The sequence below is a fragment of the Callospermophilus lateralis genome, chromosome 2, assembly GCF_048772815.1.
Source record: "Callospermophilus lateralis isolate mCalLat2 chromosome 2, mCalLat2.hap1, whole genome shotgun sequence".
Taxonomy (NCBI): Eukaryota; Metazoa; Chordata; class Mammalia; order Rodentia; family Sciuridae; genus Callospermophilus; species Callospermophilus lateralis.
The window spans coordinates 113110185-113134681 of NC_135306.1; the positions used below are offsets into that span (position 1 = coordinate 113110185).

The 24497-nt window shown below is 35.6% G+C and overlaps 1 protein-coding gene and 1 pseudogene across 2 annotated transcripts; both read left to right on the top strand.

The window, feature by feature from the left end:
• Window positions 1-338: 338 nt before the first annotated feature.
• On the top strand, window positions 339-13067 carry LOC143391153 (NXPE family member 4-like). Of its 2 annotated transcripts, XM_077108680.1 has the most exons (5): window positions 339-365; window positions 6822-7549; window positions 8022-8083; window positions 9431-9637; window positions 12532-13067. In XM_077108680.1, the coding sequence occupies exons 1-5, from the start codon at window positions 339-341 to the stop codon at window positions 13065-13067; spliced, it is 1560 nt and encodes a 519-aa protein (XP_076964795.1). The 2 variants fall into 2 exon arrangements, with proteins under 2 accessions (XP_076964795.1, XP_076699859.2); XM_076843744.2 differs by lacking the exon at window positions 339-365 and having other exon boundaries at window positions 6897-7549; window positions 8022-8089; window positions 9440-9637.
• A 2840-nt stretch (window positions 13068-15907) lies between these two features.
• On the top strand, window positions 15908-19462 carry LOC143387411 (NXPE family member 4 pseudogene; annotated as a pseudogene).
• The last annotated feature ends 5035 nt before the right edge of the window (window positions 19463-24497 follow it).

Here is a 24497-nt window from a genome sequence, read left to right on the forward strand (position 1 = left end):
AATTGCTTTAGCTATTCTGGGTCTCTTGTTTTTTGAGATGAATTTCATGACTGCTTTTTCTTTCTATAGGAATGCCATTGGGATTTTGATTGGAATTGCATTAAATCTGTTCAGTGCTTTTGGTAGTATGGTCATTTTGATAATATTAATTCTGCCTATCCAAGAACAAGGTAAATCTTTCCATCTTCTAAGATCTTCTTCAATTTCTTTCTTTTGCATTCTGTAGCTTTCATTGTAGAGATCTTTCACCTCTTTCATTGATTCCCAAGTTTTTTTTTTTTGATGCTATTGTAAATGGGGTAGTTTTCCTCAATCACATTTCAGAGAAGTTATCACTGATGTACAAAAATGCCTTAAAATTGTGGGTGTTGATTTTGTATTCTGTTCCCTTGCTGAATTCACTTACTAGTTCTCGAAGTTTTCTGGTGGAATTTTTTGGATTTTCTAGTTATAGAATCATTGTCAGCATATAGTGCTAATTTCAGTTCTTCTTTACCTATCCATATCCCTTTAGTTTCTTTCATCTGTCTAATTGCTCTGGCCAGTGTTTCAAAACTATGATAAATAGAAGTGGTGAAAGAGGGCACCCTGCCTTGTTCAAGTTTTTAGAGGAAATGGTTTTAATTTTCCCTCCATTTAAAATTATGTGGGCTGTGGCTTAGCATAGATATATTTTACAATGTTGAGTATGTTCCTATTTTTCCTATTTTTTTGTAGTGTTTTGAACATAATGGGGTGCTGTATTTTGCCAAATGTTTATTCTGGATCTATTGAGATAATCATATGGCTCTTATCTTTAAGTCTATTGATGTGATGAATTACATTTTTGATTTCCATGTGTTGAACCAATCTTGCATCCCTGAGATGAAAGCTACTTGATCGTGGTGCACTGTCTTTTTGATATGCTTTTGTATTCGATTTACCAGAATTTTATTGAGAATTTTTGCATCTATGTTCATTAGAGATGTTGGTCTGAAGTTTTCTTTTTTTGATCTGTCTTTGCCTGGTTTTGGAATCAGGGTGATATTGGCCTCATAGAATGAATTTGGAAATGCTCCCTCTTTTTCTATTTCCTGAAATAAATTAAACAGTATTGATACTAATTCTTCTTGAACTGTCTTGTAGAACTCAGCTGTATATCCATCTAGTCCTGGCATTTGTTTTTTTGGTTGGTAGCCTTCTGATGGCATCTTCTATTTCATTGTTTAAAATTGGTCTGTTTAAATTGTGTATATCATCCTGATTCAATTTGGGCAAATTATATGATTCTAGAAATTTGTGGATGCCTTTGATAGTTTCTATTTTATTGGAGCACAAGTTTTCAAAATAATTTCTAATTATCTTCTGTATTTCTGTACTGTCTGTTGTGATATTTCAATTTTAATCATGTATGTTAGTGATTTGAGTTTTCCCTCTCCTTCTCTTCATTAGCATGGCTAAGGGTCTGTCAATTTTATTTATTTTCTCAAAAACCAACTTTTTGTTCTGTCAATTTTTTCAATTGTTTCTTTTGTTCCAGTTTCATTGAGTTTAGCTCTGATTTTAATTATTTCCTGTCTTCTACTGCTTTTGGTGTTGATTTGTTCTTCTTTCTCTAGGACTTTGAGATGTAATGTTAAGTGACTAATTTGTTGACTTTTTCTTCGTTAGCATGGCTAAAGGTCTGTCAATTTTATTTATTTTCTCAAAAACCAACTTTTTGTTCTGTCAATTTTTTCAATTGTTTCTTTTGTTCCAATTTCATTGAGTTCATTTCTCTTAGAACTGCTTTCATAGTGTCTCAGGGATCTCAATATGCTGTATCTGTTTTTTCATTCACCTCTAAAATTTTTTTTAATCTCCTCCTTGATGTCTTCTGGAAACCATTGTTCATTCAGTAGCATAGTATTTAGTCCCCAGGTGTTGGAGTAGCTTTTACTTCTTATTTTATCATTGATTTCTAATCTCTTTCCACTATGATCTTTTAGAATACAGGGTAGTGTCTCTACTTCTTTATATTTGCTAAGAGTTGCTTTGTGGCATTATATATGGTCCATTTTAGAGAAGGATCCATGTGCTCCTGAGAAGAAAGTGTATTCTCCCATTGAAGGATGAAATATTCTATATATGTCAGAAGTCAGTTTCTTCAGATTTTGTTAGGAATATATATTCGGTGGTGAAAGAGGTGTGTTAAAGTCACCCAAAATTTTTGTGTTTTTGGTACATTTGATTCTTGAACTTGAGAAGAGTTTGTTCAATGAACATAGATGCTCCATTGTTTGGAGGCAGCATATTGTTGGGCCTTTGTGTGGGGGGGGAATTCCATCTGCTAGCTTGTGTCTTTTGATTGGTGAGTTAGGCCATTAACATTCAGGGTTATTATTGAGACATGATTTGTATTCCCATTTGTAAATCCATTTTTGTTTATTTTTGGTATTTAACTTGGTTTCTCCTCTGATTATTTTCTCCTTTAGTGTAATACCTCCCTGTGCTGATTTTCATCATTGTTTTTCATTTCCTCTTTGTGGAATATTTTGCCTAGGATGTTCTGTAGTGCAGGCTTTCTAGTTGTAAATTCTTTTAACTTTTGTTTATCATGGAAGGTTTTTATTTCATCATCAAATACAAAGCTTAGCTTTGCTGGATATAAGATTCTTGGTTGGCTTCCATCTCCTTTCAGAGATTGGTATATGCTGTTCCATTACCTCCTGGCTTTGAGGGTCTGGATTGAAAAATCTGCTTAGATACAAATTTGTTTTCTTCTATATGTGATCTGATTCCTCTCTCTTGAAACTTTTAAATTCTATCCTTATTCTGTATGCTAGGCATTTTCATTATAATGTGCCTTGGTGTTGAATCTGTTGTAATTTTGTGTCCTGTAAGCCTCTTGTATTTGGTTTTCCAATTCATTCTTCATGCTTGGGAAATTTTCTATTATCTCATTGAAGAGATTATGCATTTCTTTGATTTGAAACTCTGTGCTTTCTTCTATCCCAATAACTCTTAGATATGGTCTTTTGATGCTGTCCCATAATTCTTGGATGTTCTGTTTATGGTTTCTTACTGTCTTCACTGTGTGATCAACTTTATTTTCTAGATAGTATACTTGTCTTCATTATCTAATGTTCTTTCTTCCTAGTGACCTTGTCTATTGGTTGTGCTTTCTATTTAGTTTTTTATTTGGTTTATTGTTTCCTTCATTTCAAGGATTTCTGACATTTTTTCAGAGTCTCTATCTCTTTCTTGAAGTAATCTTTTGCTACCTGTATTTGCTCTCTTATCTCTTTGTTGGAATGATAAATTTTTGCCTGTATTTGCTCATTTAGGTCATTCTTTAATTCACATATCATTTTAATTATAAACCGTCTGAACTCCTTCTCTGACATTTCATCAACTTTGCTGTCTATAGGTTCTGTTATTATAGTTTCCTGGTTTGTTTGGGGTGCTTTCCTCCCTTGTTTTTTTCATGTTGTCTGTGTGTCTTCCTTTCTTGCAGTGTGGATCTGAGGTATTATACTTTCTTCCCTATATTCTTGTAGTACCCATGCAGATTGTCTGTACCTCACCTTGATGTTGGGCTTTTAGACCCTGCTAGTGGCTCTCAATGTATGCTACTACAACAAAAGGTGGTGGTGGCAATAGCAATAGGTAACTCGAGATAATAGTGGAAATGTCCCAAGATGGATGCAATGTCTTACAGAGATGGAACTGAAAGGGTGGGCTTTGGGATGCCTGCTCTGAGATGCAGCTGCTTCTAGGTCCTGTCTGTTGTCAAAAGGCAGGGGCTACTGCATGGGGAAGGTTATGGTGATGTCTGCAGTGTCCCAAGATGGAAGTGGGTTAGGCGTGGGCTCCCAGGTGTGGGGGAATGAACTCAGACCTACCCCAGGCCTGGGTCCCATGTATGTAGGTGTGTGCAGAACATCTGGGCCAGACCCTAGCTCCCCTGGTGGTCAGCTGGTTGGAAGAGGCAGTCCTGTGTGGGAGCCTGAGCTCCAGTGGGTGTCTGCAGCTGGTAGGATAGACTGGGGCCTACTCTGTGTAATTTTCTTTATTCTGGTGTCTTTATATGTCTTTGATTTCAGTGTAAGGATGGCCTCATGAAAATAATTTAAAAGTATTCTCTCCAATTTTATGGAATACCTTGAGACAGATTGATATTAGTTCTTCTTTAGATGTTTGCTAGAATTTAACAGTGAAGTCTTCACATCCTGGGCTTTTATTTGATGTGAGACTTTTAATAGTTATTCAATCTTTGTATTCATTATTGGTCCATTTGTATCTTTTATTTCTTCATGATTCAGTCTTGGTAAATGTTATGTGTATAGGGACTTATCCATCTCTTCTAGGTTATCCAGTTTGATGGCATGTAGTAGTTCATAGTGGTCTTTTATGATCTTTGTATTTCTGTGCTATCAGCTGTAATGTATACTTTCTCATTTCTGAATTTTTTTAATTTAGACGTTCACCCTTATTTTTTTCTCGTCAACCTAATAGTTTGTATTTTTTTAAAAAAAATCACTTAGTTTTAGTGATCATTTCTATTGGCTCTATATTCTCTATTTTATTCTTGTGCTCTGATCTTCATTGTGTCCTTCTTCTTATAACTTTGACTAAATATGTTCTTCTTTTTCTAGTTCCTGAAGTTTCAACATTAGGTTGGTTATTTGATGTGTTTATTCTATAAAATTCATGATTAGAATTGTTTTTTCTGCATCCCTAAGTTTTGGTATACTATGGTATGGGTACATTGTGATTTGTCTCAAAATATTTTTAATTTCTATTTTTTCCCTTGTGGTGCTAGGGATTGAATCTTGGACCTTGTACACACTAAGCAGTTGCTCTACCACTGAGCTAAGACCAGCCCTTACTCTTTTTCTTTAATATCTTTTTTTTTCATAGTGTGGCAGCTGGATTTTATTTATATTTATTTTTATTTATTTATTTATTTTTTATTGGTTGTTCAAAACATTATAAAGCTCTTGACATATCATATTTCATACATTAGATTCAAGATGGTTATGAACTCCCAATTTTACCCCAAGACCTATCGGTTGCTCATAAACATATATTTAATTTTCTTGTATTTGTATATTTTCTGAATTCTTTCTGTTATTGATTTCTAGTTTTATAACATTGTGGTGGAAAAGATGCTTGATATAATTTTAATCTTAAGATTTGTTATGTGACCTAACATGATCTAGCAGGTAGAATATTCTGAGTGCACCTAAGAGGAGTGTGTATTCTGCTGCCATTGGGTGGAATATTTCATATATGTTTATTAATTCCATTTTGTCTGAAGTGCAGTGTTTTGGTTTTGGGTTTGTAGTGCTGTATATGGGACCCAGGGCCTCACACATTCTAGGCAAGTGCCAGAACTCCAACCCTGAGCTACATCCCCAGGCCAGCTAAAATATAATTATGATGTCTCCTTACAGATTTTCTGTCCAGATGATCTATTCATAGCTGAAAATGGGTATTAAAGTGTCCCCTACTATTATTATATTATAGTTTATCTCTCTCAGATCTATCAATATCTGTTTTATATATTGATCTGCTTCAATGTTGGATGGAGATTATATACACACACACACACACACACACACACACACACACACACAAACATATCATCTTAATTGACTCCTTTATCATTATATAATGACCTTTATTATTTGTTTTAAAATTTTTCACTTAAAGTTTGTTTCATCTGATGTAACTATAGCTAATACTGTTCTCTTCCTGTTCACTTGCAAGGAATGTCTTTTACCATTCTTTCACTTTTAATTGTGTGTGTCCTTACAGGTGAAGTCTCTTGCCAGCAACATAGAGTTATGTCATTTTTATTTTTTTTCATCTGTTCAATGATGCTATCTCCTTAGGAGAATTTATTATATTATGATAGGTAATTATTGATACGTAAAGACCACTTCCATTTGCTGTCTTCCTATTGTTTTGTGGAGTGTTTATTCTTTCCTCTATGCTCGCTTTCTTCCTTTGTGACTAGTGATTTTTTTCTAGTGGTATGCTTTGAATTCTTTTTATCTTTTATGTACTCGCTACAAATGTATTCTTTGTGGTTACCATAAGACATACAAAAAACTCTAATAGTGATAGACCATATTTAAGCTGGTAACAGCTTAAGCTTCATCACATGAGTAAAATCTACTTATATACCACCCACATTTTAAATGTTGGATGTCACAATATATTCTTTGGTATTCTGTTTCCTTAAACAAACTACTTTAGCCATTATTATTTTAATTCTTTTGCTGTTTAACCTACATAATGAAGATATAAGTGATTTCCTCATCATTTTTACACTATTCGAGGATTCTGAATTTGTACATACTTTTACAAATTAGCCTTATGCTTTTCCATATTTCATGTTACTAATGGCATTTTTTTATTCAGCTTGAACCACTACCACTATCATTTTTTTGTAAGAGAGATATGATAGTGATGAACATATTAGATTTGTTTGTCTGGGATTAAATATTTTTTTACTAAATTTTAGTTTTTATATAAAAATAATAAAACAAAAGCATTCATTCACTACAGTTAAAAACATTTTCTCATTTGGTCTTCCAAGTTGACCAACAAGGTAGATTTTACAACCACCATTTAAAAAAGATCCTAAGGCTTATTGGGATTAAATGGTTCTTCCAAAATTGATGAGCCAACAGAAACTATAGTAATGCTAACAGTATCAAAAGTGTATTGACTATGACACACATGTGTCATTTAATTTTAGTACCTCTCATTATTCCATAAAAGATAAAAGTGATGTTAAAAGGGAACATTTTTGGTGTTCTCTATTCCCTTTCTTGTCATTTCAGATACAGACTGCTCTCAATTTGCCTATCTCCCTCCATCACTGGAACGTGATCAGAGAGTCCTCAAGCCCTGGAGCACCTCTGAATCCAGCAGCTTCACCAACAGAGACTGAGCTGAGAATAAGTAAGATCCGGGAGAAACTAGACCAAATGATCCCACCCAGACCCTTCACCCATGTGAACAGCACCACCAGTGCCACACATAGCACAGTCACCATCCTCAACCCTAGAGACACATACTGCAGGGGGGACCAGCTGGATATTCTGCTGGAGGCCAGAGACCACCTGGGATGCAGGAAGGAATATGGAGGGGACTTCCTCAGGGCCAGGATGTCCTCCCCAGCCCTGAAAGCAGGTGCTTCAGGAAAGGTGACAGACTTCAACAATGGCACCTACCTTGTCAGCTTCACTCTGTTCTGGGAGGGCCAGGTCTCCCTGTCTCTCCTGCTCATCCACCCCAGTGAAGGCGTGTCGGCTCTCTGGAGGGCAAGGAACCAAGGCTATGACAGGGTGATCTTCACAGGCCAGTTCATCAGTGGGTCCACACAGGTCAATACTGATTGTGCCCTGATTTTAAACTCGAGCACTGAACTATGCCAGTACCTGGATGCTCAAGACCAAGAAGCCTTCTACTGCATGAGGCCTCAGCATGTTCCCTGTGCAGCACTCACCCACATGCATTCCAAGAACAAGGAAGTTTCCTATCTTAGCAAACAAGAAAGGACCATCTTTGTAAGGTAAAAAAATATTGGTGGAGATACCAGGGCAATGATTTACTTTATTTTTCCTATATGTTGGTGCAAAGGAAAGTCCTACAAGCAAATCAACATAGGCACCATTTATGAAGATCCATTTAGGAGAGGATCTGTGAATTAATTTGGGGGACAGGGCTCATTCTTCAGAAATTCACAAGCTTTTTTAATCTTTGTCAATGAAATGAAAAATTCAGGCAAAATGAAAACCATAAGAGAATGAGAAATCTGTGTGGGTGCTCTAATATATTTTTTCTGCATCTTGCTAAGTCTTTGCTCTCCTTCTGGGTACTGGATCTCATGGAATTATAGGCTAAGAAATGGAAATTTACTTACTGCCCTGAGTTAATGGAACCATAATTAGTATTCACTAAAAAATAACTAGATGATCTTAATTATTGAGTCTTTCCTGATTTGAGGCCACCAGCAGGTTCATTTCTATATTTGTCTTTTAAAGGTCAAATGTGGGTGTGGAGATTATGAAAGACTTCAATGTGATTAGTGTCTCCAAATGCAACAGTAAGTGTTCCTGTGTTTGTGGAGGGTGCTTAGTTCTAGACATACTTAAAGGCTTTCCTCTTTCTGTTGGACTTGTTCAGTTTTAGTCTCATCAGCTCAATGATCATTTATCTTGCTAATGTGAGCCAAGATATCATGTACTAAGTGAGTGAATTATTGGAATCCCTAGGATATCAAATGCCTCTTTTAGTAACTATATCTCTCATCATTGATCTACTCATCAGATAACAGATCACCTGTCCATCTTACACAATAACCTACAAACTGTGAAACTCTCTTCTAACTCTTTACCAGGCCCCTTTTCCAACACCATCCTTCTCCACACCATCACCAGCACCACTTCCTGCATCACTTCTAGTCCAATACTCACCATCTAGAGGTTTCCAGTCTGCTACCTAGGAGTCTGGTTACTATCATTATCTCCTCTTGATATCTCACGTTTCAAACAACTTTGAAATACAAAGTAGAATTTCCACATTTATTTTTTTCTAGTTTCTCTTTAATTTATTTAACTCAAAACAGCCTAGGAAACCCTATCTAAAATGATTTAAGGCAACATCATTTATGTCTCTGACAGTGCAGGACAGTGTAGTATTAAAGGTTTGCTAATTGTTAATATACTTCTCCACAAGGAAATATAATTATGTACCTTGTAGTAGAAATGGCATTTTTTACCCTGCATATATGAATAAACCTATACCAGTCATTAAAATACTAAAGTCCTCCAAATAAATGAACAATCAGTGCCCCAGACCTGTCACCTCACTATTATAGCCACCTCAGTCCCTTCATTAACCAACTAGGAGGTGAATACCAGGCCCTTCATGGACCTCTAGGACTCTCTCTAGCTACAGACCACTCAAACAGATTGGATGTTTCCAAACTTATTATTTTTTTCTATGATCTTGAATTTAACTCAATGAATTCATAGATTGTTTGGTGGCTTTTAACCCATTGTGACAGAATAAGAAAAACTTCAGGAAAAATTGACTTAAATGATACTATGCTTGATTTTTCATTACTCTACAAAAACGGATGACATTGCTTTTATAGAAAGACTGACAAATACTTAAAGTTTAACAGAGAGTCATTTTGACTTCTGGGAGAAAACATGTTCTGTTATAATGAACATTCATGATACACATTAGGAAACTTATATTAGGTCTTTTTTTTCCTGAAAAACTGTTATTCCATATGAGGATATTTCTGTAAGGATTTTCTACCGTGACCACCATCTTCACCCCCCTATTAAGAGGACACGTAGAAAAGACAGAGAGTTCTTTAGCAATACTGATGGATGTTTTAGATTTGATGTTTTAGAAGGTCCCTTCTTGCTGATTTTTGCAGAAGACCCAGTTCCACTAAAAGAGAAATGCAAGCCTCGCATGACATCCACAATCCCCAGTGGGCATGTCTGGAAAAAAATATGGCATCCTGGCTCCTGCAGTTTGGCTCCAATCAAAATGAATGAGTGCCTGAGAGGAAAATCCATATACCTATTGGGAGATTCCACCATCCGCCAATGGATTGAATACTTCAAATCCAATATCAACAGTATGATTCAGTCTAAGCTTTATTCATATTCCCTTCAAAAATTTTCCTTACCTTTCAAGGAGAATAAGAAATGTAGGAAATGGCTCATCTTTATCATATTTCTTCATCACAATACACCAAAATTTTTCATAGGACATAGATATCTTTCCTTTACAAGAATACATTGATCTGAAATGAAGGGCAAAAAAAGAAGAAAAATGTTTATCACCTCCCTGCCCATGAGAAATTCACACTACAGTATTTAGCCAGAAAGCATAGAAATTATCAATGGAGCTAAAATGATTTCAGAAATTAAAATGTCCACTTTCTATAGTTAGCGTGAAGATTATGGGTGTGGATTCTAGATTCAGATGTCCTGGGTTCAGAACCTGACTTCAGATCCTACATCAGTGACTTGGACCAATTACATAAATTGTCTGTCCCTTGATTTACTCATCTGTAACCTACAAATGAAAAAAAAATACCCACCTCATAAAATGAAGTAATACAGATGGTGAATTTTGATCATTATCTTTGAGGAAGTGAGGTTTTATGTAAATTATCATCACTATTATCATCACCTGATAGTATGACAGATACAAGAGGAAGGTAAAACTTATATCACATTGGCACAGTGTTTAAAAACATGGGATTTAGAGTCTAACAGAACTAGACTGAGTCCGTTAGAAAAAAATGATCTTTGGCCTGTTATTTATTTTCTCTGCCACATTTTCCTCATACATCAAATAAACATGGTGCTTATGTTGAAGATGAAATCGGGTAATGGATATAAAGAATTCAACACATTGCAAGGCACATTTGCACATAGGAAGGGCCCCCAAAACAACAGAAATTGCCATTATCTGTAGTTAATGTTAGAGTTGGGTTCAGATACAGCTGGAAGAATCCTAGTCCAGTTGCTATATTTACAAAACTAAGAGTACACCAACAATACCTCAAAATCCACTAACATATCTCAGCAATCTTACCTAGACTACTGTCACTACCTGCCTATCCATGTTCCTGGGTCTGGTTCCTATTACCTAGGATTATTCAGTCATGATGGCTCCGTCCTGGTCTTCCAGACATGAAGCCACTCAGGATCTCCAACTTAGCAAGAAAGATGATTCTCTTAATAAAAGGGGAAATCAGTAGGACCTGGACTTCAAGTTTTAAGAATTCCCAATAAAAGGGGGGAGTTTTCACTCCTGACATCTGAGAAATGACAAAACTCCTTGGAACCTCAGTTTGTTCAGCTACAAAAGCAAGGGTCTAGTGATGACCTTCAGCATCACATTCTACAATGGAGGGTCTCTTAGTTCTACAAAGTACTTCAGTACTGAGTTACTTAACCTCTTTAGCTTATCTTGGATGTTGCAGTTGGAAAACATCTCCTGTATGTTTTGCTTAAAGTTGAACTTTGTGGCCAGAGTCTGCTTTGGAAGAGAAAACTGAAGTAAGTTGGAAGCAGAGTGAAGAAAATCATTCTGCCATTTTCCACCAACCAATCGTCCAGCATGTCTGTTTTCTAGTCACTAGGTTAAGTCTTCAAACATATCTCTTTACTTCTAAGGTAGCACATGTGACAAAGCATTAGTAATCATTTAATACACATTTCCCACTGAAATTTTTGCTATAAATCAACTGGCCTTAATATTTAGATAAGGATGTAATTGAGATGCTGAAAAATGGTAGGACTTCATCTTATTCTACTTGTGCTGTGTTTATTTCCAGATGTGTCAAAATCAGGTAGGCTAGTTTCATAAGATACGGTGGGAACTTCAAGTTAAAGGCTGACTCTTTACACACTGTGTAGTCTTCAGCAGGGGATTTTCTCTCTTGAGTTTTTCTTCCTATGATATGACAATTAGACACATAAATGAGGGATGTTGACAAGAGTGATTGCCTCAGTTTAAATAAATGTAAACTGTAAATGATTTCACAAATAGTAAAACTATTATTATTATAGATGATGTACTCAGTACAATTCCATGCATATGGAAGGAAGCACAGAAGTTTAGAATATAAACTTAGTCTTCAGGGAGTTTGCGAGTATTTGAAGAAATAGATTTATTTTTGTTTCTTAATATAAATAATATTAGTATCTTTCTGTGTCTTCAAATAATTTTAATCTAGAACCAACAAGTTTTACAAAAATAATACTTACAAAACTAACCACATTGTCCTCCACTGCAGTTTTTTCAGTGCCTTACCATTCATCCAGTGGCACGGTTCTGCAAAAGGACATACATAATCTATAATACTTTTAATTATTCATTTAAATTTCAAAAGTGTCCCTTCAATCAAGCCTATAATAAGTCAAACATGATTAGTTTATTTACAACTAATCACCAAATATTTTCTCTTGTATTTATGACTGACAATCATATTTAGTGCATTATAGTTATACATAACATTGGGTTTGTTTTAACATAATTATACAAGCATGGAATATAATTCGCTCCAGTTCAGTTGCCAGTACTTCTTCTTTCCCTCTCTTCCCTACCCCTGTTCCCTTTCCTCTATTCTACTGATCTTTCTTCCATTTATTTACAGTTTTATAAATTAGTGTGGTTTGGATCTATAAAGGTGAAATTCACTGTGGTAAATGTTCATAGGATTGTGTGGTAAGATTCATTCCACCATTCTTCCCTTTTCCAGTCCGTCCAAGTTTCCACTCAATCATTTACCTCTACTCCACTGACCTCTCTGCTATTTTCATGAGATTTCCTCTTCCCTCCTTTCCCACTTATTTTTTTCTAGCTTTCACAGATGAAGGAAAAAATTTGATCCTTGACTGTCTGAGTCTAGCTTATTTCACTTAGCATTAAGTTCTTTATTTATATCCATTCACCATGACTTGTCAATCATAACTTTATTCTCCTCTCATTTTGGGTTTGCTTGTTTGTCTCCAGCACTCAAGTCAGTGAATCTGCATGAGTATGGAAAACTGCAAAGCCAACTAACTGTGGACTTGGATAGGAATATCAACATCCAGTGGCAAAAACATGCTTATCCCTTAATTGGATCATCTACTTATTCAGTCAAAGATATTGAGTACCTGGCCCGAGTCATTGACAGAACTGAAGGAGGGAAAAACACTGTTGTTGCTATTTGTCTGGGCCAGCATTTCAGACCCTTTCCCATTGATGTTTTCATCCGAAGGGCCCTCAATGTGCACAAAGCTGTTCAGCGACTGCTTCTGAGAAGCCCAGACACCACAGTCATTATCAAGAGAGAAAACATCAGGGAGATGCACAATGATGCAGAAAGACTAAGTGACTTTCATGGCTACATTCAAAACCTTGTCATGATGGACATTTTCCAGGATCTCAATGTGAGCATCATTGATGCCTGGGATATCACAATTGCATATGGCACAAATGATGTCCACCCACCTCAATATGTAGTTGGAAATCAAATTAACATATTCTTAAACTATATTTGCTAGATAGCATGTATCTCTGAAATTCATTCATTTAGGGAAATGATCTATTGAGTGCCTGCTAGCACATTGGGTGTCATTTTTGTCTCATAACTCCCAGTTAGCTGAGAAGATAATCTGTACTGTGGTTGATATGGATCCACCAATTCAGCCAAGTAAACTATTTCTATTATGGAATTTCACTTACAAATAAAAAGGTCATATCTGCACCAGACAGAGTCATGCTGCTCCTCACCAATGGGAAGTTAAGACACCTATGAGTAAAAGCCCTTCTCTCTGGTACATGTAATCTATAAGTAATTGTAAAGTAAACACTTGGAGAAAGAAGTCTCATTTTATTATGTCTACCACTATAAACAGATGTAAGCTGATTTCCAAATGAGAAGTCTTATGAGGTGATTCTCCCACAGCTCCAGAAGAGAAGCAGAAGGTCCCTCAATCCCAGAAATATCTAACTTTCTCTCCTTATAGAACTCCCACTGAGAAGCTCTAATCAGCTTTTAGCATCCATGAATATTAGGATATCACATACGAAAGTACAGTGTGCTAGAATTGGAGGACCTAGGTCTTAGCTCTATTATGTACAGTAATTGTAAGACCAAATAAGTCACTTCAGTTCTCTGAGCAACAGTTTCTCAAATGGAGAGATTAAACTTTATGATATTAAGACCTTGCTCCATTTGATTCTGGGACAGGAGACAGGAGAGGTGCCTGGTGGGCTGGGTACAGGTTCCACCCACTACAATTCAGCCCTAGTACCAGTCACTCTGACCTATGGTGTATTGCACTTCTAGGTGAGATTCTGCTTAGGAAAAATGCTCCACTAAAAATGTTTGAAAGCCATTCAATATATAATGAACAATATTGGTTCCTCTAATGTACACAGGAAAGTCATCATGGTAATCACTCTCATTTGCACTTTACTAGGCCTTCCCATAAAGTAACCAAAAAGGAGTGAATGATATAAGAATGTCAGTTGAATAGGACAATTTAATTATCATAAAATAATTTGACAATACTCTTCCTTAATTTTATACAACAGGGCTCCAACCTACTCTTACTCTATCTGGGGAAAAAGAAAATATAATAAGACACCTTAAGCCTGTTTATCCAGTTTCCTTTGTGAAGGGAATAATACATTTTATATTCATTTGTCAATGAATCACAATTTGCAGTTCAGTGCCCAGTGTACACTCACATCATTAGAACTATTTATGGAAACTCTATCAAGTTCCAGATACCATCTAACTTTAAGCATACAGTGGTCAAGAAGTCACATGAAATAACTGCCATCAAAGGCTTTACATTGCTTTAAAGGAAAGATAATACAAATAAAAACAAAGAAAGACATAATTCTTTAAAATTATTATGGAATAATTCCAAAATTCATAGTAAAACAGTATGACAAAACAAAGCTTTTGGCAGTGTAATGTGATAGGGTTCTGTGTTGTGGTGATGGAGGTTACAAAATAAGTAGAGGTGGGATCAAAATAATGAACAGGCCAGGTGTGGTGGTCTTCAAGAAAGGGAAAAAATTAGAAGAAAAGCATGGAAAACAAAAGATGAAGTGACAGCCTGTGTTCCTAACAAGAACAGGCTGCTTTTGAATATGATGTGGCTTGAAGATAAAGTGTTTTATGAAGAACCAACAGCAGAAATACCCAGAGCTCCATGGGGAACAAGCATAGAGAGTCACTCAGCTAACACCTACTTGGAAAGAGTGAAAATGTGTCAAAAATTCCTCTTTACAGCTGATACTATATCTTTGCCTTGTATCATTTGTGACATTGTCTGGGTAGAAAATGTACAAATGTGCCACAGGACTTCACAATATGGGAGGCATCAGAGTGATCTAGAATTGTTCTGGAAAACTTTCTAGAGAGATGGATTCTAAAGAGGGGACAGATTATCGAGTTTGTATTGGTGCAGGGGCAACCTGGCCCCGATGGGCAGTAGAATCCCCTAAAGTCCAAAAAGCAAGATCTCTATTTGTGTTTTTCAATATGTGTGTTTACCTATAGTATACTTTATATGTATATTTCAATTCACATGGAGAGTGTTGTAATAAAGATTTCTCATGCTTATTGCCTTCTTCCCTTATATACTACAGCACTCCATGTTGTAAGTAAACCCACTGAGGTGCTTCTACTGCTGAGCAGTGTCTCCCTGTGCATATCCACTGCATTCTTCTTCGCCACTTCATACTTATGTATACTGAAGTCTACCAATTCCCTGCAGCTACACGCAGATACGCAATCAACAGAAATGGAATTTTTAAGTGATTCTTTATGGATCTGACTGACAAATCCTCTGTAACGTGCTCAAACCAGATTGCTTCAACTAAGGCCTAGGCAGACAGAACTTATCAAAAAAAAAAAAATCCAACACAACTGCTTTCAAAATGACTGTATTAATTTGCAGTCTTACCAACAATGTAACAGAATTGTGTTTAAACTGTAATCTACATTACTACCCAATTGGATTTCAGCCAGCAGGGGCAGCATTGTTTGGCTTTAGAAAATATATTAATGCAATTTATCACATTTAAAGATATAAGTAAAAGAAATCAGACAACTACCACAGTGAATCAGGAAAAGATGACTTGACAGTAACCCAATTTCCTTCCATTGATAAGAAAAACACTTTGTGAACTGTTTTTCAGAAGAGAACTTCTTCAACCCAATAAAAGGAACTAAAAAGAAATATCATGCACCACATCACATATTTAATCAAATATCACAAAATACCAAAAAGAGAAGAAAGAAAGAAATAGAAAACAATGGAAATAAGACATAGGTGTCTAGAATGGCCACTTCTAATCATCTTTGTTCTGGATGCACATCGACATGAAAGCACCGTAAAAATAGAGCATTGGTATTTCTATATATCAGTCACAGAGTTTATTTAGAAAACTAAATAAAAATGAAATAAAATATAGTATAATGAAATAAAGATATTCTATAGGGTGAATATACACATGCATATGTATAGTATATATTTGTACACACACACGCGAACACACACATAATTTGTTTCCAAAAAAATAATAGATTGGCTTATAAATGCCTTTTAAGAACAACTGGAAAAGCTGAATAATTTTAATTTTAATTTGTTTAAAGCATCACAAACCTACGAAGACAGTAAGGACTTGAGATACTAGAACCCAAGAGAAAGCAAGAAAAGAGTAATTAGGGAAGTAACAAGAAAATATATAACATTTCAAAGTGCTGATGCTCTATCCTACCAAAACACAAAGAACAAATAAAAAAGAAACAAGCAAAACACCTAGAAAACAGACTTATACTCAGCAAAAAAAAATATATTCCTAAAAAAATGAAAGCAGGGGCTGTAGCTCAGTGGCAGAGCGCTTACCTAGCATGCGTAAGGCACTGGGTTCAATCCTCAGCAGGACATAAAAGTAAACAAATAAAATACAGGCATTCTGTCCATCTACTAGTAAAAAAATGAAAGTAAAATAAGAGGGGCAAATGTAATTTTGAGAATTTGCCACCAGCAGATTTAGACATTCAGAATATTAAAAATAGTTCCCCAAACAAGAAAAATGCTCCAAATGATGTTATAGAAAGACTGGGAAAAAAACTAAGTGTACAGATCTAAAAGAATAAGGGTTACACAAATAATATAATTACATGTTATGTAGTACTAATAACAATTATATCATTTTAGTATTAAAATAACAACAAAATAGTGTGAGGGAGTTAATCATAGATTGGTTATAGTTTTGTAAGGTCTTTCATTCTAAGGAATTATTGCAAGTGCAGATTTATATTAAACAATACAAAGTCAAAGATACATGCTGAAATTTCTAAAATAGAGTAGAAATTATAAAGCTGCTGGTATTTCTGTAAAGGTGACTGCAGACAGCAAAAGAATAATTTAAAATTTTCTGTCAACTGTAGATGAGAAGAGCAACTTCCTCCTTGTAAATGAGGCAATAAATATGATGAAGTTTGACTATTGTCTGTTAGAAAATAAGCTTCTTTTCATATAACCTAATCATCACTATTGTCATTATCTGATAATAAGACAAATTGAGGAGGAAGGTAATAATCTTGCATTATTGGTGTCACAATGTTTACAACTATGTATTTATAGTCTAGCAGACCTAGACTGCGACACTTACAAACAATGACCACAGGCCTATTATTGATTTTTTCTGTCTCATTTTCCTCATCCTTCAACCAGGGGTGGAATTTGTTTTGAATATGAAATGAGGTACTGGTTGTGAAGTAATTAACACACTGAAGGGTGCACTGGCACATACAAAGTGTCCAAAAAACAATAGCAATTGAAATTATTATTAGTTAATGTCAGAGTTGGGGCTAGAATCTAGTTGTAAGATTTGAGTACAGGTGCTCTCTAAATCAAGAGTGTGCCACTAATAAATCAGAATCCATTAACAATTCTTAGCAAACTTGCCTTGAAAACTTTTACTATGTCCCCTGTATGTCCTTGGTCCAGCTCCTGTCACTGAGGACAGTACAGTCTTGGTGGCTCAGTCTTGGCCTTACAGATATGATGAGGCCACTCTTGGGATCTCTAAATTAGCAAGAAAGCTGATCCTCTTGATAGAAAGGAAAAATATTTAAGTAGGATCTGAGCTCCAACCTTCCATCAGAGAAGGAGTTTTAATTCCAATATCTAGTAAAGGATACAATCCTTGGGACCTCAGTCTCCTCAGTTAAAAAGTAAGGGCGTGGTGATTACCTTTAAATTCACCTGCTACTGTATGTAGTAGGTCCCTTTATAGAACCTCTACAAAGCTCCTGAAAAGTACTGCATTACTGAGTTACCTACCCTCTTCAGCTCATCTTGGAAGTCACTGCAGGTAAACTTCTCTTGTTTATTTTGTTAACAATTAAATTCTATAGATAGAGTAGGTTTTGAAAAAGAAAACTGAAGTAAGTTAGAAGAAGAGTGAAGAAAACAGTTCTGCCAATCAACCATCCAGCCTTTTATTTTTCATCATTGACTTAAGACTTCAAATTTAGTCCTTATCTCCAATGCAGTACATGTTACAAAGCACTAATAATTATTTAATACATATTTCTCACTGACATACTCACTATAAATCAGCTGACCTTGATATTCAAATAAGGTGTAATTGATATGCTAAAAAATAAAAAGATATCATCTTACTGTATTTATGCTATGATTCTTTGCAGAAGTGTCAAGCTCAGGTAGACTAGTTTCATAAGAGGTAGTAGGAACTTCAAGTTAAAGACTGGTTCTTTTAAAACTCTATAATCTTGACAGGTGAGTTTCTCTCTTGATTTTTTTTATGACATGGCAATTAAATACATAAATGAGGGACTTTGACATGAGTGACTGCCTCAGTCTAAATGAATGCTTATAAATGACTTCACAAACAAATAGTGATACTATTATTATAGATAAGGTACTCAGTACCATTCCATGCATATGGAATGAAACACAGACCTTTTAGAATATAGTGTCAGGTTTCAGGGAATTTGCCAATTAGTTGGCGAAGTTAGTATATTTATTTTTATGTAAATAGCATCTTCCTCAAGCCTTAAATGGCATTAATTCACAGTTAAAAGTTTTTAAAATATAATTCTTACAAGCAGACCACATCATCCTTCAATGAAGTTTTTCAGTGCTTTACCACTCCTAGTCCATTTCAATCTGCATGGTTCTACAGTAGGGCATACAAAATATACTTGCACAACATTTTTTATTGTTGAAGTAAGTTTCAAAAGTGTCCCCTCAGCTAACCCTATAAGAATCAAACATGATTAGTTTATTTAAAGTCTAAACACCATTTTTTCCCTGTGTTTATGACTAGTCAATCTTCATTACATTATTCTCCTTTCATTTTAGGATTGCCTATTTGTCTTCAGCACTGAAGTCAGTGGATCTGCATGAGTATGGACAACTGCAACATCAACTAGCTAAGGACTTGGATAGGAATCTCAACATGCAGTGGGAAAAAAACATGGTTACCCCTTGGTTGGATAATCTCCCTATTCAAAGGGATTGAGTATGTCGCCTGAGTCATTGATAGGACTGCAAGAGAAAAACATACCATCATTGTTATTTCACTGGACCAGCATTGCAGACCCTTTCCTATTGATGTTTTCACATTTCAATGTCCACAAAGGTGTTCAGTGACTCCTTCTGAGAAGCTCAGACACCACAATCATTATCAAAACAGAAAACATCAGGGAGATGCACAATGATGTGGAAAGATTAAATGACTCATGGTTATATTCAATACTTGTGATGATGAATATTTTCCAGGATCTCAATGTGGGTATCATGCCTGAGATATCATAATTGCATATGGCACAGATGATGTCCATCTACTTCAATATGTATTCAAATATGAAATTAATATATTCATAAACTATATTTACTAGATAGCACATATCTCTGAAATTTGTTTATTTAAGGAAATGATCTATTGAGAGTCTGGTAGCATACCAAGTATTGTGTTAGGCTCTAAGCTTCCAGTTATCTGAGAAGATAATCTGCATTGGCCAATATGAATCCACCAGTTGAGCCAAGTAAATTATTTCTAGTCCAAGTTTTCAGTCACAAAGGAAACTAAAAATAGCCATGAAAATGTCCCCCCTTCTTTTTTAACATGTTCTTTTTCACATTTTTATAAGTGTACACATTATAAAATTTGTTGTTATATAGTCATATATGCCAACAATATAACCATCTAAGTGGGCCAATATCACTACCCATCTTACCCCTCTTGATTAGAGACAATAGGAAGTTATATGGGTAAAAGTTCTCCTTTGATGAATGGAAATTCAGAGCTATACAGTCACTGTAAAATAAATGTTTGGAGAAGGAAGTCACGTTTCCTTATTTCTATTTCTTAAGACAGGTGTAAGAAGATTTCCAAATGAAAACTCTTGTGAGGAAATTCTTCTACAGTCCTAGGGGAGAAGAAGCATTCTAAGCAATGACCCCCAGATCTTGAAAAATTCTGACTCTTCTTTCCCTGTAGGAACTCTGCTAGGCTCTAATCTGATTCTATAGCATTTAGCATCCACACCTATAGAGTAATACAGGTGAAAACCCATTGCACTGGAATTCAAGGAGCTGTATTTTTGTACCACTGCTGCCACTAAGTTCAAGACTTTGAATAAAATACTACAGTTTTTGGGCCCCCATTTCAAAAAACTAAGAGGTTAGTTGAAGATTCATAATCTTAAAACCATGTTCTGTGTAGCTGCTCTGGGTGTCACAGGTTGTCCTTTGGACACAGCCTTGAAGGACAGGAGCCAGGAGAGATACCTGGTGGACAGGATATAGATTTCAATCTCCACCACTTCAACTCAAGTATCAACCACTCTTACCTATGTATGCATTATACTTAGGGGTGAGCTTCTGCTATGAAAAAAACTTCACTACTTAAAGCATGTTTGAAAGTCCTTCTGTACATAATCAGCAATGTTGGCTCCTATAATTTACACAGGAAGGTTAACATTTTAACCACTCTCATTAGCATTTTAATGAGTCTTCCCAAAAAGTGAAAAAAATGAGTGACTTATATAAGAATGTCAGTTGAATGGGACAATTTAATTATCATAAAATAATATAGCACCTTATTCTTCCTTAATTTTATACCACAGGGCTCCAATCTACTCTTACTCTATCTGGTAAAAAGTAGATATAATAAGACATCTTAAGCCTGTTTATCCACTTTCCTTTGGGAAGGGGATAATAGATTTTATATTCATTTGTCAATGAACCACAGTTTTCAGTTCAGTGCCCAGTGTACAGTCAGATCATCAGAAATATTTATTGAAACCCTATCAGGTGTCAGATACCATCTAGTTTAATCATACAGTGGTCAAGAAGTCACATGAAATATCTGCCATTAAAGAATTTACATTATTTTAAGAGAAATACAATAACCAGAAAAACAAAGAAATACATATTTCTGTAATAATTATTATGGAATAATTCCAAAAACAATATGACAAAACAAAACATTTGGTAGTGTAATGTGATAGGGTGCTGTGTAGTGGTGATGGAGGTGACAAGACAGGGAAGTATTTGAAGTGTAATCAAAATTATGAACAGGCCAGGTGTGGTGGTACACACTTATAATTTCAGCCAAGATCTTCTCTCAGGTAAGATAAATAGAAGCACATCTTTCTCAATACTCAAATGAGTTTACTATTAACAAGTTATACAAAAATAATACAAACAACACTGATCACAGAGTCCTTTAGTGAAGTTTTTCCAGAGACTTACCCTTACCAGTTCATTTCAACATGCTTGATTCTGTGAAAGGACATATATAATCTAGTATAACATTTTTAATTGTTCAACTAAGTTTCAAAAGTGTCTCCCTAATTAAACCTACAATAAATCAGACATTATTATTTGTGTCTAAGTACCAAATCTTTCCTATTTTTATGACTAGTCAATTTTTTATAAATGCACTATAGTTATACAGTATTATATTGGGAATTCTTTCAACATAATTGTACAAACATGGATTTTAATTCACTGCATTTCAGTACCCAGTATTTCTCTTTCCCTTCCTCGTAACACCCCCATTGCCTTTCCTCTACACTTATTTTATTTTCTATTTATATAGCTTTTTAAAATTAGTTAACTATGAATATATATAAAGATTAAATTCACTGTGGTATATTCATATATGTACATAAGAAAGTTTCATTCCACCATTCAGATTCATTCCACCACTCCTTCCTTTTCCCTTTTCTCATCTCCCCACCCCAATCCACATCCTTTACTCCACTGATCTCTCTTCTATTTGATGGCATTTCTCACCTATTTCCCATTATTTTGTTCTAGCTTCTGCACATAAGAGAAAACATTCAACCCTTGACTTTCTGAGTATGGAATATTTCACTTAGCATGATGTTCTCCAGTTCCATTCAATTAGCATGATTTACCAATCTTTCTAATTTTATTCTCCTTTCATGTTGGGCTTGCCTATTTGTCTTCAGCACTGATCTGTGGATCTGAATGAGTCTGAAAATTTTCAATAACAACTTGCTGTGAAGTTGAACAGATGTATCAACATCCAGTGGCAAAAATATGGTTATCCCATGGTTGGATCATCTTTCTATCAATTCAGAAATTTAGTATATCACCCAAGTCATTAACAGGACTGGAGGAGAAAAACATACTGTTATTGTTATTTCTCTGGGCCAGCATTTCAGACCCCTTTCCATGGACATTTTCTTCCAAAGGGCCCTCAATAATTACAAAGCTGTTCAGCCACTCCTTTTGCGAAGCCCAGACACCACAGTCATTATCAAGACAGAAAATATCAGGAACATGCAAAATGAATTGGAAAGATTAAGTGACATTCATGGTTATTCTCAATATCTTGCCATGACATACATTTTCCAGGATCTCAATGTGAGCATCATTGATGCCTAGGATATAACAATTACATATGGACAAATAATATCCACCCACTTATTATGTAGTTTGCAATCCAACTAACATATTCTTAAACAATATTTGCTAGATAAAATGTATCTCTGAAATTCATTGATTTAGGTAAAAAGATCTACCAAGTGCCTGTTAGCCTGCCAGATGTCATGTTTGACTCTTAATTAGCCTGAGAAGATAACCTTAACTATTAGTGATATGGTTCTACCAGGTCAGCCAAGAAAGCTATTGCTACTCTGGACTTTGACTTACAAATGAAACTAAGAATAGACATGAAAAGGTCCTACCCTCCTCGATCACAGTCATGCCACTTTTCAAAAATGGGAAGTTGAGACTCATATTGGTGAAATTTCTCTCTGTTGCATGGAAATTGAGAGCTATTAAGTAATTGTAAAATAAACACTAAGAGAAAGAAGTCTCATTTCTTACTTCTACCACCATAGACAGATGTGAGCTGATTTCCAAATGAGAAGTCTTATAAAGCAATTGTCCCACAGCCTGAGGGGAGAAGCAGAATTCAAAGCAAGCCTCCTGACTCCCAGAAATGTCTGACTTGCCTCTTCTTATAGGAACTCCCACTGCAAGGCTCTAATCTGACTATAGAGTCTAGCATCCAGGAATACTAGGATATCACAGGTGAAGGCACAGTGAACGAGAACTCAGGACCTGGCTTGTAGTGCCATTGGTGCCAGTCATTTTAAGACTCTGGATAATTGACTTCAGCTCTGAGCATCAATTTCCCAATTGAAAGGGTGAGTCTAACATTTATGATCTTAATACCAGTGTGATTATGAAACAGCAGTAAGGAGAGGGGACTGGTGGGTGGAAACAGGTTTTACCCCCACTCCTTCAGTCCCAGTATCAGCCACTCTTACCTATGTGTATATTGAACTTCACAGTGAGATTCTGCTTTAGGAAAAAGCTTCACTACTTAAAAACATATTTGAAAAGACATTCTGTATATAATCAACAGCAAAGTTAACATTTTAATTATGAATTTGCATTTTAATAGGTTATCCCAAAATGTGACCAAAAGGAGTGACTGACATGAGAATGTCAGTTTAATATGACAACAATGTAACTATCATAAAATAATTTGGCAACATATTCTTCCTTACTTTTTTTAATCAAAGGGCTCCATCTACTCTTGCTATATCTGGGGAAAAGAGATACAATGAGACATCTTAAACCTGTCCATCCAATTTCCTTTTGGATGGGGATAATACATTTTCTATTCACTTGTCAGTGAACCAGAGTTTTCAATTCAGTACCCGGTGTACATTCGACCATCAGAAATACTTAGGGGGTCCCTATCAGTGCCAGATTCCATTGTAGTTTCAGGCTTGCAGTGGTCAAGAAGTCATTTGAAATATCAGCCATAAAAGACTTTATATTTCTTTTAAAGGTAAAAGATAATGACCAATAAGAAAAGATATAAAATAATACTATAATAATTGTTATAGTATAGTTACAAAATTTATAGTAAAACAGTATGACAAAAAGCATATGACAGGATAACATGGAGATTGCTGTGTGGTGGTGATAGAAGTGAATAGCTAGTTAGAGAAGCAATACAAATGGGACAAATCTGATAGATCAGTTGTGGTGGTGTGCACCTGCAATCTCAGCTGCTCCAGAAGATCAGGCAGAAGGATCAAAAGTAAGACCAGTCTCATCAACTTACTGAGACCCTGCCTCTAAATACAAAACAAAAAGGATTGGAGATACAGCCCAGTGATAGAGTGCCCCTTGATACAGTCACTGGTGAAGGAGGAGGAGGAGAAGGAGGAGGAGGAGGAGGAGGAGGAGGAGGAGGAGGAGGAGAATTAAGAAAAAAAGAAAGATATAAAGAGAGATGAAAGAAATAAGGAACCAAGCAAGCAAAGAAGGTAGGGAGGGAGGGATGGAGGGAGGGATGGTGGGAGGGATGGTGGGAGGGAAGAAAAGAAGGAAAAGGTGGGGAAGAAAAGAAAGAAAATAAAAGAAAGGAAGGAAAAG